This window comes from Chiloscyllium plagiosum, unplaced genomic scaffold, assembly GCF_037043375.1.
Source record: "Chiloscyllium plagiosum isolate Xiang-an unplaced genomic scaffold, Cpla_swu_hap1 HiC_scaffold_51, whole genome shotgun sequence".
Lineage (NCBI taxonomy): Eukaryota > Metazoa > Chordata > Chondrichthyes > Orectolobiformes > Hemiscylliidae > Chiloscyllium > Chiloscyllium plagiosum.
This window is the reverse complement of record NW_028270189.1, coordinates 31,437,998-31,453,608: the sequence shown is the minus strand read 5'-3', so window position 1 is coordinate 31,453,608 and position 15,611 is coordinate 31,437,998. Positions and strand designations below refer to the sequence as shown.

General features: G+C 46.4%; 1 protein-coding gene across 1 annotated transcript in view; it reads right to left on the bottom strand.

Moving 5' to 3' along the window:
- Positions 1-1,676: 1,676 nt before the first annotated feature.
- The window catches only part of LOC148135132 (putative G protein-coupled receptor 139), a 50,051-nt gene continuing 36,116 nt past the window's right edge, over positions 1,677-15,611 (bottom strand). The window contains exon 2 of the mRNA XM_087985207.1: positions 1,677-2,584. Within this exon, the coding sequence (XP_087841333.1) occupies positions 1,677-2,584 (908 nt within the window). The remainder of the gene's footprint in view (positions 2,585-15,611) is intronic.

Below are 15,611 nucleotides of genomic sequence, written 5' to 3'. Positions count from 1 at the left end.
TCATCACCACACACTCCACCACCGTCACAGACACACTGCCCCACACCACCCCCACTCACTCCTGCAACATTACATACACTGCCCCACACCAACCTCACTGTCACGCTCACCCCCACACACTCCACCACACTCACATACACTGCTACACACCACGCCCACCGTCATGCTCACCCCCACACACTCCACCACCGTCAGACACACTGCCCAACCCCATACCCACGTCATGCACACCCCCACACACTCCACCACCATCACACATACTGCCACACACCACCCCCACTGTTATGCTCACCCCCACAAACTCTCCTACCTCATGTTCACTCCCATGCATAGTCACACACCTTCACACTCACTCCACCACACATAACCCCACTGTCATGCTCACTCATCCTGCACAAAGCCTCACCATCAGACTCACTCAAGCACACTCTTCCCCCACTGTATCGCTCACTCCCCCCCACACAGCCCCACCTTGACTCTCAGACCCCGTGCACTGCCCCACCATCACGCTCACTCTCCTGCACACTCCCATTGTCCTGTTCACTCTCCTGCACACGCCCCCATTGTCACTCTCACTTCCCCACACAATCTCCCACCGTCACGCTCTCCCCCCCACACATTCCCCTACCATCAGGCTAACTCCCTCGTACACTCCCCCAGCATCACACTCACACGTCCACGCAGTCTCTCACCATCACACCGCTCACACACCTTAAACTGAGCCCCTCCCTATGAACACCGACCCAGTTGATCCCCTCTAAATGGCCTTTAACCGCATCCACCATTCTATTCCCTGAGTAACAGACAGTATGTCCCACACAATGTGTTCTGTTTGTGATATCCTGTTGTACCAGTCTCAGCCACAGCCTACGGTTACCCCCTAGTAACGGCTCATGTTCTCACACCCACTATGTCCCAAGCAATGGCGTTTGGCCCAAGCTCCATCCTGTTGCCCTGGCAATGGCCTGATATAACAACCCAATCTCTGTTCCCTAACATCGGCCTGAAGATCGACAACCCTCTCCTGTTCCCCCAGCACTGAAGGATTCGAGGAAGACAGTAATATTTGGAGGTTATGATCGCAAGATGGAGAGTGAATGAGATTGTGGAAGGCAAGGACAGTGGAATTCATTGTGTAAATGGGAAAATGAGAGAGAAATAGCAGTGCAGTATGAGAGTGGGAGTGATATATGGAGGGAGAGTGACAAAGGGAGCAAGGTGAATTTTGCTGAGAGCCAAGTTGGAGTGGGAGACCCAGAAGGGAAAGTAAGGACAGAGGGAGTTAAACCCAACTCCTGAGCTCAGGGCCTGGTATCCCCCCCCTCTCCCCCCCACACACACACACCTTTCCTGAGGACCAGGACTTGGGGCTGAGTCTGTCTCTCTCCAGCTCAGTTTCTCTAACACAAAGACACACAACAACATCGGTCAATGCTGCTCGGCACGCTTTAATCAACATTTTTATTGTTTACAAATGGAAGTGATGGATACAGTCAGTGGGATGGTGCCTTTTCTCACTGGCCCCTGAGTTGTGAGAAACATTGAAATGTTTCCCTGTAAAACCCCTGGGGGTTAAGGATGGACAAATCAGCGTTACCCTCAGTCTGTTACCATAGTGTCAGGCTGCTCCATCGCTGACGCACTGAACTGAAATGAAAAAATCCCGGATGGATTGATTAATGAGGGAATTTGATGGATGGATGGATTTGGGTGAAGGGATATTTCAGCACATTCTTCAGTTGCTGCCTGAACTTAGTCTGGGTCACGGCATAAATCGCGGTGTTTGTGCAGCAACTGAGGAGCTGCAGCATGAAGCCGAATTCCCGCACAAAAACATGGAGATACATAGACCGATACCCAATACTATACATCCGGTACCATATAGAATACAGCATGAACGTTGACCATAACAGGATGAAATTGGCCGAGATCACAAACAGCAAAATGATGGATTTTTTTCGGTTTCTCATTTCTGTGTCAGACTGAGTGTCCACATTGGTGTGAGCTCGGAGTCTCCTGCGGGCTCTGCTGGTCACTAAAATGTGTCTGACGGTGAGAACATTGAGCAGCAGAATCAGGAGAAATGGGACACCCGGGGTTAGGATGTGGTGGAGGAACTCGATTGTGCCCCAGACACTGGAGAATTGAACAGCGGCTGCTACAGAACAAAACCAGGGCTGGTTCTGCTTCCAATACTGAGGCTTGAGCATAAAATACCAGAACATGTTCTTTAAACAGCTCAGCACAGTCACTGCTCCCAAAACCACAGCCGCCGTTTTCTCACTGCAATATTTACTTTTCAGCTTCTGGCAACAAATGGCCACAAACCGATCAAAGGTGAAAGTGACGGTGAACCAGACAGAGCAGTCAGTGGCTGCATAAAGCAGGACGGCGTGGATATTACACACAGGGACGGAGTGCAGGAAATAAAACTGTTCCCAATAAGCGTAGACAATGTGTCTCAGTATCAGGTCGAGGATAATGACCAGGAGATCCGCCGCTGCCATGGCCCCCAGGTAACGTCTGACACATGGAGACAATCCACAATCTTTATAAAGCAGGACGTAGATGGTCACTACGTTAACTGTGAGGAAGGAAAACAAACCCATTATCCATCAGCCCGGAGGCAAAGGGACCCGTTTGATCGGGGACCCAGTGAGATTTTCAAATGTGTCCCTGTATTCAGGGATTTATTAACATAATTGGAGCTGGAATAACAAATTGGAATGCCTGAATTACTGACAAAAAATGAACCATAAGAAACCATCCCTCCCCAAACACACAGTGACACATCCATAAGGACAGATGGTTTCTAGAACATTCCCAAACACTCGATCACTTGAGAGCAGACATAGGTCACTCCTTCCCAGTTCCGAATACGGAGGGTGGAAACGTTGCTGTCCTGAAGGATTCCCTCCCAGTTTCCTGAAGACAAACGCAGTTTGGGAATTTCTGCATCTTGGTCTAAATAGTCGTCGATCCCGTGTCGTGGAGAAATGTAAACGCAGGGAAAACGTATTCACCCCTTTAACTGCCTGAGGGACCTTCGGAATAATGTCTCCTTCTCCCTGGAACGGGATCTCTTCCCTCGGGATCTTATCGTTTGTTCAATTCACTGACGTCCGGCCGTTCACAAACAATGTCAGGGACAGAACGTTCCGGGGAATGTCAGTTATAGAATGTTGGGGACAGAACGTTCCGGGGAATGTCAGTTATAGAATGTCAGGGACAGAACGTTCCGGGGAATGTCAGTTATAGAATGTTGTGGATAGAACGATCCGGGGAATGTCAGTTATAGAAGCTTGTGGATCGAACATTCCGGGGAATGTCTGTTAGAAAATGTTGGGGACATAACGTTCCGGGGAATGTCAGTAATAGAATGTTGGGGATAGAACGTTCCGGGCTGAAAAATGTGTTGATGGAAAAGCGCAGCAGGTCAGGCAGCATCAAAGGAGCAGGAGAATCGACGTTTCGGCATATTCAGGGATTTATTAAAATAATTGGAGCTGGAATAACAAATGGGAATGCCTGAAATACTGAAAAAAATGTGAAATAAACCATAAGAAACCCTCCCTCCCCAAACACACAGAGACACATCCATAAGGACAGATGGTTTCTCGAACATTCCCACACACTCGATCACTCGAGAGCAGACACAGGTCACTCCTTCCCAGTTCCTAATACGGAGGGTGGAAACATTGCTGTCCTGAAGGATTCTCTCCCAGTTTCCTGAAGAGAAACGGAGTTTGGGAATTTCTGCATCTTGGTCTAAATTGTCGTCGATCCTGTGTCATGAATAAATATAAATGCAGGGAAAAAGTATTCACCCTTTAACTGCCTGAGGGACCTTCGGAACAGTGTCTCCTTCTCCCTGGAACGGGATCTCTTCCCTCGGGATCTTATCGTTTATTTCAATTCACTGACGTCCGGCCGTTCACAAACAATGTCAGGGAAAGAATGTTCCGGGGAATGTCAGATATAGAATGTCGGGGACAGAACGTTCCGGGGAATGTCAGTTATAGAATGTCAGGGACACAACGTTCCGGGGAATGTCAGTTATGGAATGTCGGGGACAGAACGTTCCGGGGAATGGCAGTTATCGAATGTCGGGGACAGAACGTTCCGGGGAATGTCAGTTATAGAATGTTGTGGATAGAATGATCCGGGGAATGTCCGTTATAGAAGATTGTGGATAGAACATTCCGGGGAATGTCAGTTATAGAATGTTGTGGATAGATCGATCCGGGGAATGTCAGTTATAGAAGCTTGTGGATCGAACATTCCGGGGAATGTCTGTTAGAAAATGTTGGGGACATAACTTTCCAGGGAATTTCAGTTATAGAATGTTGGGGATAGAACGTTCCGGGATGAAAAATGTGTTGCTGGAAAAGCGCAGCAGGTCAGGCAGCATCAAACGTGCAGGAGAATCGACGTTTCGGCATAAGCCCTTCTTCAGGTCTCCTGCTCCTTTGATGCTGCCTGATCTGCTGCACTTTTTCAGCAACATATTTTTCAGCTCTGATCTCCAGCATCTGCAGTCTTCACTTTCTCCTAGTTCACAGACCATTCTAGGGAATGTCAGTAATAGAATGTTGGGGACAGAACATTCCGGGGAATGTCAGTTATAGAATGTCAGGGACAGAACGTTCCCCCCTACCAACCCCACCAACATGATGTACTGTGCAGGGCGCACTGTAACATTAATGAGGTGAGAGACGGAGGGTCCAATCACAGGAATGGGAACTAAAGGCATTGCCAGATCAGCTGAAATGGTTAGATATACCACATTCTCAATCCACCGCACAGAACCAGCCCAGACACCATACACCCAGAGGAGATATCTGTCCACCGTGGAACACTGTGCAGACCAGGCCATGCACTGCTCAGTACAACCCAGCAATCTGTCCAGATTCATCCATTGCACTGGTCAATACAATCCGGGAATCTGTCCAGAGTGAAATATTGCACAGATCATGACAGGGCACTTATCTTCAAACGCACACATGACATATTTGCATTATGGAAAGCTGAAATAGAGACAGAAAAGCTGCAGATGCTGGAATCCCAGCTGGACAGGCAAGAAGCTGGGAGAACACAGCAAGCCAGGCAGAATCAGGAGGTGGAGTAGTCGACGTTTCGGGTGTCACCCTTCTGCAAGAGTCCTGAAGGAGGGCTTCACCAGAAACATCCAATTCTACACCTCCTGATGCTGCCTGTCTTGCAGTATTCCTCCAGCGAGTATTCAGCATGGGAAGCAGTGCAGAGCACACCCGTGCATTGATCTTTAACCCGGACTAGATATCTGTCCAGGACGGGGAGCTGTGCAGACCACAGCAGTGCATTGATCTATAACCCGGACTAGATATCTGTCCAGCACGGGGAGCAGTGCAGACTTCAGCAGTGCATTGATCTATAAACCCGGACTAGATATCTGTCCAGGACGGGAAGCAGTGCAGACCACAGCAGTGCATTGATCTATAAACCTGGACGAGATATCTGTCCAGCACGGGGAGCAGTGCAGACCACAGCAGTGCATTGATCTATAAACATCAACCAGTTAGTCTGACCAGCACAGCGAACTGTGCAGTGATCACCCGTGAATTAATCTGTAAACCAGGAGCAGTTACTCTCCCAGCATGTAGGACTGTGTACCCCACCCCAGAGCATTGATCTGTAAACCAGGAGCAGTTAGCCTCCCAGAATGTAGGACTATGCACCCCACCCCAGTGCATTAATCTGTTAACCAGGAGCAGTTACCCTCCCAGCATGTAGGACTGTGTACCCCACCCCAGAGCATTGATCTGTAAACCAGGAGCAGTTACCCTCCCAGCATGTAGAACTGTGAACACCACCCCAGTGCATTGCTCACGTAACACTGTGTTAGATCCCTGCCCAGCGTGGGGAAACCTGCAGCCCGTGCTGGAAGTGACAGGATGTGCATCTCCCACCCGTTTCCAGCTCCATATCTCCATTGTGTCATGACAAGGGGGTGCTGTGGGTGTGAACATCACTGCCACAGAGAGATAGCGGGGGAATCGGTTTAAATATCACCACATGGGTGGGGTTTGGGGAATAAACAGAGAGAGGGAGACTGAGAGACAGTGTCATGGAAGGATGTGTTGGAAGGTTTCAGAATGCAGAAATGCCGACACTTCGATAGCATCCTGTAACATGAGCCAGTTTTCCCAGGAAAGATGGGGAAAAGGGATATTGTTGTGAAGTCCGATGAGCATTTGTTCTGCATTTTTGTAACTGGAATTAGTTTCAACAGAATCTATGACCCATAGGGCAGATTCTAACAATACCTTTTCTTTGTTTGATTTTCCTTGAGTGTGACAGAGGGATTATCTGCATGAGGCAGAGCTAGTTTCCTGGTGCTATCGTATCGGACTCACCTCATTAACTGCCCGACCCACCCCATGGTGTAACTCACATTCAATACCAGCCCGATTCTCCCACCCATCATGGCTGGAGGTACTCACCATCACCCGGATACTCCTGGATATTCCGTGATCCCTGGCACAGGTGCCATCTTTAAAGGCCAATGAGCATACAGTTGAGCTTTCTCCGTTTGGAGCTGCCCTGCACAGTTTACCCCGAGCATGGCAGATAAGTGGCACTTACATCATGGATTGTCGACTGGGGCATGGAGGTCCTGGTAGATGGGCTAGTACAGAGGGGGACCATTCTCTTCCCAGAGAGGGCCACACCCATCATGGTCTGAGTTCCCCACCCAGCTCAGTGCAGTATCTGCAGTCTGAAGAAATGTCCAGCAATACAGGACAGGCATCAATAACCTTCCCCACTCTGTCAGGATAAGGATCACCGTATTCTCTCTTATCCCTCACACTCACTGTATATCTGTTACAGCACCGACCCCCTGCCGTGCTCTATTTCTCTCCCTTTCTCTCCCGCTCTCTCTCCCTCCCTCTCTCTCCCTCTGTCTCTCCCTCTCTCTCACTCCCTCCCTCCACTTTACCCCACACACTCATCAAACCTCATGGATACAACACTTTGGACTGACCCCCTCCGGACACCTCCCCATGTCCCCCACCTACACCAGCACTAACAGCAGGGCCACCCACTCCCACACTCATTCCATCCCTACCTTTCTCCCATTCCAGGAGAAACAGCCTGGAATAGGACAGAAGGGCCAAGCCAGATGGTGGAGTGCCCGATATCCGTACCCTCACACCCCCCTCACCCCTGTGGGGAGGATCCGGGTAGGAGCTGGAGAGGACCAGGTCGCCTCGCGTGGAAATTCTGAAACATCCATGTCCCACCGACCGAGTAAGGAGCAATGTTCAGTGAAGGACAATTCTCACTTTAAACCCACTGGCAGCTCCGTTTCCCTCCGGCACAACTTAAAGCCGTGGCCCTGATGCCATCTCCCTTTTGGGTCGAGCTGGTACAAATGGAATCCCCACGGTCTCGGTGGGCAGGAGGGTGGGCTCACAACACATCATCACCACCACCTCCCAGGAAGGGAGCACGGAGGCTCCCTCCTACACCTCCTCCTGTGAACAGCTCAGATACTGAAACTAATCTGTGATATTTACTGCTCTCCTCACTTGTCCTGACATCTTCAATAATCTGTGCTCATATACAACCAGCGCTCTCTGCTCCTGCACCCCTTTTATTATGGTACGGCCTGTATTAAACTGCCTTTCAATGTCCTTCCTACCACAGTACATCACCTCACACATTGATCCCCATCTGCCTTACACTTGAACACTACACAGACGTGTCACTGTCCTGTTAGAGTTCCACACTGTCCTCCATAGACTTCACAATTCTTCCAGGATTGGTGCCATCTACAAACATTGAGATTGTTCTTGCATCACAGTCCCCATGAAACAACTGAAATCCTGCCCCACACTCACGAGTTTGAGCAAGTGAAATACTGATATATTCCCACGGACAGAGTCGAATATTGACACGCTGTCAATTGGAGCAACTAAAATCCTGACATATACGAGACAGGGTAGATGAAATATTAACAAACCACAGAGCAAGAGAAATCCGGATAGGTTCCACTTATCAATGTTCATCAGGATATAATGTGATGAAGTTGAAAGTGTGTACTGTACCTATAAGAGATGGTGAATGCTGATCTGAACTGTGAGCTTACAAGCACTTGAGATATGAGAGCTTGGCAGACCCAGAAACAGTATATTGGTATAGAGCTGGAGTCGGGTAATAAGCAGTTAAGAGAAAGGGGGTCTCAGAGTTGTGAATAGTTGTTGTAAAATTTTCAATTTCAGAGTGAAAATTAAAATTGATGTTTTTTATTTAAACAGTGGAATTTGGCAGATCTATCACTCATATTTTAACAGTTTACGAGGCGAATTGATCATTTCTTTATGTTTCATTTAAGTTACCAGATGAGCTTCACGTCGTGTCCTAACAATCGTTGTGTGTGTATCTGTGTGTGTCTGTGTGGGGCAGGTCTGGCAGTCTCTGTGGTGCTTAAAGTGATGCAATGCCACCCTTTGCTGGCCTCCACACGCCACTGAACAGACATTGGCAGAGGGTGAAAACCAACAGGGATTCATTCAGAGAGGGGGAGGGAGAGGGCAGCTGCTCACAGCACCATCCAAACTGATGTCTTATCCATTTGCTGATCTAAATGTTCTTTAAAAGTTGTAACTGTCCCCGCTTTCACCACTTCTTCTGAAAGTTCATTCCACACCCAAGCCAGATTCTGTCTAAAGTATTTACCTCTCGTGACTTTTTAAAATCTTTTTCCTCACACTTAAAACGTCCCTCAGTTTTGAATCCCCAACTCGAGGGAAAAGACATCAGCCCTTCAGCTTATCTATAACCTTCATGATTTTATTAACCTTTGTAAATTTATCCCTTAATCTCACACTCTCCAGTGAAAAGAGTCCCAGACTATCCAGCCTCTCCTTACAGCTCACTCCCTCCCTTCCCAACAACATCCAGGTTAATGTCTACTCAATCCTCTCCAGCTTAATAATATCAAGGTCAGTAATATCAAAGTGAATAATCAAGGTACATTCTATGGGTGGGGAGACCAAAACTACACGGTACAGGTTTAAGGTGAGAGGGGAACATTTTAAAAGTGACTAAGGGGGCAGCTTTTTCACCCAGAGGGCGGTGTGCCTATGGAATGAGCGGGCAGGGTGACCGGACTGGACATAGTATTCCAGAAGAGGCCTCACCAATATCCTGTACAACCGCAACATGACGTTGCAACTCCAATACGCAAAGGTCTGACCAGTGAAGACAAGTGTGTTAAATACATTCTTAACGCACTATCTATCTGAGATGTAAATTTTAAAGAATTATACCTGACGGGCTAGGTCTCTCTTGTACAACACTGCCAAAGACCCTACTTTTAATTGTATAGGCCCTGCTCTTGTTTGATTTACCAAATCCAATACCTCGCATTAATACAAACTAAACTCCATCTGCCACCACTCAGCCCAGTGTGTGATATTGCCTCCTCATCACTCTCCACCTTTAAAATATCCTCACCGTCTCCAGGAGGCCTGCACACTTCGACCTTGATTTTCACCAAGACCCTGAGCTTGGTTTGCCTTGTGTGGTTAGGGTGAGGAGGGACAGACTGTAGACACAGTCAGTAGGGAGGAGAGGCTGGACAGTAATCAGCAGCCTTGTATCATTTCATGGTTTTAGGAAGATGGCAGGCATACGCGAGAGTTGGGTTATGCTGATCGGTGTTTTGGGGCCAGAAATTATGCTTTTTCTTCATCTGTGGTGTTCAGTGATAAAAATCTATTCGACATCCTTCATTGGGCAGAGTGTGACTGCAGGATTTCTTTCCCTAATATTGTAGACTACAGATAATAGCGATTAAAGACGTTCATAGTTAATTTCGATGGTGCAGCACTTGCTCTCAATATCCTACAGTTGAGATAAATATTTTGCATTTGTTTAACAATATAAAATGTTTTGTGTAGCTCAGAAATGGTAATCTGATGATAATAAATCCACACCAAGCCAAAGGCTGGCACTAAAAATACAACCGAAAGTGTGGGTATGGTCGTGTAGTGGGTAGTGTCCCTGCCTCCGAGCCAGCGCTCTCGATTTGATTCCAATTCCTGAACTTGTGTCGTAGTGTTCCTAGCTCTGGACTAGAAGGCCTGGATTCAAGTCCTGCCTGTTGCAGAGGTATGTCACAGCATGTCAGAACAGGCTGATGAACAAACACACAGGAGAATAATGTTACAGCTTTATGGGTAATGCCGAGTGGTGCTAGTGTCCCTACCTCCATGCACAAAATCTCGGTGTAAATCCCATAGAGGTGTCTCATGATATATCTGAACAAACTGATTATAATGGATTTAGAATTGTGACCTGATGGAGAAGGAAGAGGTGTCAGTATTGCATTTCAGAATTTAGGCGGGGTGACTGAAAGTACAGCTATTCATGTTGATTGAAGTCACATTTTGCAACAATAGAGGTTTATAAAATCAGAATGGTCAACAATAGGGTGAGTAGTCAGGGTTGTTCCCAGGTTAGTGGCGTCCAAAACTAGAGGGCATTGGTGGAAAGTGAGAGGGGAAAGGTTTTGATGAGGCCTAAAGGGCACCTTTTCACACAGAGGGTAGTGTGCGTATGGAGTGAGCTGTTAGAGGAAGTGGTGGAGGCTGGTACAAATACAGCATGTAAAAGGCATCTGGATGCTGACACACCTGCCGAGCTTTTTCAGCTATTTCTATATTTGTTGAAAAAAATGCATTCATTTTACACAGGTATTCTGAGTACATTAGGCATTTTATTTTTTTCATGATGCAGGGCCATAAAAATATATCTTCAAATCGACTGAGACTATTTACAGCTAAGGGTATGGCTCTGTGTATGACAGCAGCAATGATGTTCCGACATGGAACAGGGAATGTGATGGAGACATAGTTTGGACAATGTACAAGGAGACCTCACATGGTCCACTTTGGGAGAGGATGACATTATTGTGTGATTTAACTCAGAGAGAGAGAGAAATTGTCATCTGCCCGAGAAGAAACGGCCTATTGCACTCTCTCTCCTTCATTATTCCTCATCACAGCAGTGTGCACGAGCTAAAACAAAACCTCTACTGTTATCGTTACCATTCTTATTTTTATAGAATCCCTGCAGTGGAAACAGGCCCTTTGGCCCCAAAAGTCCATACTAAACTTCCAAAGAGTAACCTTCCCATGCCCTTTCACTTACAGTTACCCCTGACTAGTGCACCTAAACAGAAATCGCTGAAGACTCTAGACAATTGGACCAATCCACCTGAACTACACAGCTTTGGATTGTGGGAGGAAACTGGACCACCTATTAGAAGCTAATGCAGACAAGGCGTAAACTCCACACAGTCACCTGATGCTGGAATCGAACCCAAGTTCCTGGTGCTGTGAGGTGGCAGTGCGAATCACTGAGCCACTGTGTAACCTTTATGTGATCCATGACCAGGATTCATTGGAACCTCCCCACCGCCGAATGCAAAGGGAATTCAGCCAAATCCAACTTTTCCCGGATGAAATCTCATTGCTAGCAGCTTGTGTGCTTCGAATATCTTCAGAAGCAGAATCACATTTTGGACAATGTCTCGTTTTTTTTTCCTTTTGTCATGAGTTACACTAATATTTGGACAAGGTTCTTTCAACTTGAAATTGCAGAGATTAGTGTGTGTGTGTCAGTGTTTTTAGAAAGGGAAATATCGATTCTTTATTTGCAACACCCAAACAGTTTGCCATGCATTTTTCCACCACAGTTGAGTAACATTGCTCTGGATCATAAACGTGCTATTTGAGCAGATTAAAGAAACTAGCCTGATTTATTGCTAAAACTGACACTGGCCCAGTCTGAGACCGATATCATCGGCCATATCACCAACCTGATTACATTTAACATTTGTTATGAGCAGTGTAGCAGTGACTCTAGAAAAGGAATCAGTGACCTCAAAAGTCGGAGAGCTATAGACCGCTGAGCCTGATGTCAGTGGTGGGTAAGTTGTTGGAGGGGCTTCTGAGGGAGAGGATTTACATACATTTGGGAAGGCAAGGGCTGAGTGGGGTAGTCAACGTGGCTTTTTCCATGTGAAATCATGTCTCATTAATTTTCTTGAGTTTTATGAAGAGGAGAAAAAGAAGATTGATGAAGGCAGTTTGGTAGATATTGTCTATATGGAACTCAGGAACCTGTTCATAACATTCCGATTGGTACACAGATCAGTAAGGTTCGGACACATTGGATAAAGAGGAAGCTAGTCACAATTGGCTTGAAGGAAGAAGGGTATTTTTCAGACTGGAGGATTCTGAGGAGCAGTGTGCTGTAGGAATCAGTATTGCGTTCACAACATTTCATCATTTATGTCAAGGATTTAGATGTGAATTTCGGAGGCATAGTTCGTAAGTTTACAAGTTACATCCAAAAAGTGGTGTCGTAGATTATCTCAGAGTAGAATAAAACCACAATTAGATGGGACAATAGTGCAAGGAGTGACAGATGAAATTTAATATGGATAAATACGAGGTTTTGCATGTTGGGAAGGCAAATCAGGGCAGAAGTTATACACTTAATGGTAAGGTCCTGGGGAGTGTTGTGGAACAAAGGGACCGAGGACTGCAGATGCATTGTTCCTTGAAAGTGCAGTCGCAGATGGACAGAGTGGTGCTGAACACATTTGGCACATTTGCCTTAATCAGTCAGAGCATTGAGTATAGGAGTTGGCGTGCAATGTTGCATCTGTACAGAATGTTGGTGAGGACACTTTAAATATACTGCATATAACGCGGTTGGCTGCAGAAAAGATATACACGGATGTTCCAGGACTGGAGTTTTGAGCTTCAGGGAAAGGTCGATGAGGTTGAGGTGTTTCTCACTGGTGTGTCAGAGGCTGAGGGGTGACATTATAGAGGTTTATGACATCATCAGGGGCTTGGATATTCTGAACAGCCACGCTCTGCTCCCCAGGGTGGGGGAGTCGAGAACAAGAGTGCATAGGTTGCAGGGGAGATGGCGAAAGATTTAGAAGAGACCTGAAGATAAACGTTTCACACAGAGAGTGTTGTGTGTACAGAAAGTACTGTCAGCGGAAGTGCTGAACGCGGTTACAATCACACATTTTAAAAAAATGTTTGAAAGAAGAGGGCTATTGGCCAAAGGCTGGGAAATGGAACTAGATCAGATTTGATATCTGATCAGAGGGAACAGATTGGACTAAAAGGTCTGGTTCCATTCTGCATGACTCTCTGATTTTATTAGAGGGATGATGAAAACATCTGAAAGGACCTTTCAAGTGGGAATTCTCTTCACTGAAAGTTTATCGTGCCCATGTTCACATTGATTGAAAGCTGCATTAGCTAAATATTTGACCGTGAAGTGAGTCACCGATATTGGGATACAGACAGGAAAGTGGGGCTGAGACCACAACCTGATCAACCACAATCTTAGTGTTTGGTGGAGAAGTCTCAAAGTGTATAATGACCCACTCCTGCTCCTCAGTCCCATGGTTCTGTGTTCCATTCAGCCCCTCAAACCTGCGAGACAGGAGCAGTTGGAGGACACTTACTTCTATAACCTGGTGCACAGAAACAGAGGAGACCATTCAGCCTCTCAAGACTGTCACACAAGCTTTGAAGTGATTTGGGAAATGTAATTGGAAAATCCAGGCACGGGTATGAAAAAGGCCCATCATCTCTCTTCACGGAGCTTCCCCTCTCTGCAACTTGTGCGTCATTTGCTGGTCATGTTGTACGCCCAGATTCAGTGTGAATACAGTCCCCATACCTCACCCAGAGATGGCTCACAAAATCATCTGGTCTCCCTGACTGCGATATTCAATACCAGAACATTCATAAAAATAACACCCACTAACTTTCCAATAACAGAACGTGAGAACATCAGAAACAGGGGCGGGTCGTTCACTTCCCAAGCCTGCCTTGCCCTTCACTAAGATCATGACTGATCTGTTCTTGGTCTCAAATCCTCTTTCATACCCAATTCTTCATAGCCCTCAACTCTCTGACAGGTCAATATCCATCTGCCTCCTCTTCAGATACTTTCAGTCATCTTGCTCCCCAACACTCTTGAGAAGAGAAATCCTGACATTCAATACCACCTGTTTGAAGAAAACCCTTGCTGCTCCTATATCGTGGCCTATTGATTTGAACAAAAGAGGTTGAAATAGGGGTTCAGGTAAAACTGACTGGCCCTGATATCAAGGCAGTGGTTGGCTTCTGTTGACATCAAGGAGCTTAACAAAACAGGACTTAATGGGAATCAGAGTAAACTCTGCAGTGTTTGGTGTCAAACATGGCACAAAGGAAGATGTTCATCATCTCAGTCCTGGGTCACCTCTGTGGGATATCTTCAGGTTGGCTTCCTCTTCACAATCATCTACAGCCGCTTCATCAATGTCTCCCCGCCCCCACCCTCCCCACCATAAGGTCAGAAGTGGGGATGGTCACTGAAGATTCCACAATGTTCAGAACATTTTGTCCCCCGTCAGCTCCTGAACTGGTCTTTGTCCGTGTGCAGCAAGACCTAGACTCCATTGAGGCTTGTGCTGTTAACGTGTCTGTAACATTCATGTAACAGCACTGCCTGACACTGCACATTGCCATAGTAAAATAAGAGTTCATTTAGCAACTCACGCTTTTTTCACAGGAATATGAGGAAGTCACTCAGCCCATTGACATTATTGGAGAAGGACAGGGACAGCCCATTCAGTTCCTCCAGCCTATTACTCAGGAAGAGAAGGAGTCTAGGGTGATGGGCTACACCGGAGCCCCTCGAAAATATTTGAAGGCGGTAATCTAGACTCTTTTTCTATTTTAAAGGAAATGTAAAGTGTCTGTTCCAGATGCAATGTGAAAGGTCAAACTACTTGGTGTGAAGCAAAACACAGTTTATTTAAACACGGAAGATAAAATGAAACCCAAGAAAGAGGAATCTAGAATATCTTAATTCTATTGGCCAAGTTAACAGAATAATGGATCTAGAAATTATTACTAATGAACTGTTCGTAAATAGGAAAATCCCATAAACACAGCCCTTGGCAAAAAGGAGTATTCAGACACAGATTGTCACAAACATTTCTCCAATCCAGGTATTAAAAACAGCATCAAGAGAAAATTCAGACAGAGTACATGCCTCTAGGAATTCCCTGTCTTGTCCTGTTTGGCTTGTCCTATAATAGTAGTGTTGTCCCAGTGTTGGACAAAAAACGGACAGCACATCGACCTGGACCCAATATACCGGCCACTGCAGCGGACAGCTGGAACTGACAACCGGAAGCGCCAGATTCAAACCACTACAAATGCCGGAGGAAAGATCACAGAAGCGCTTCACAGGAGGCTCCCAAGCACTAAGGATGTCACCTGGACAGGGGACGAAATGTCTGCAACACAAATCCCCAGCTCGGCGAACAGAACTACAACAACGAGCACCCGAGCTACAAATTTTCTCGCAAACTTTCTGCACACCTATAAAACACTGGAATACGTCAAATCTTATCTACACTTTTTGCTTTAAATCCGCGATAACACATCTGCTATCACATTTTAGGACCCACAGCATATACATTTTGTAAGTTTAAAGTCGGTAAGATAAGATTCAAATGAAATACTCTCATA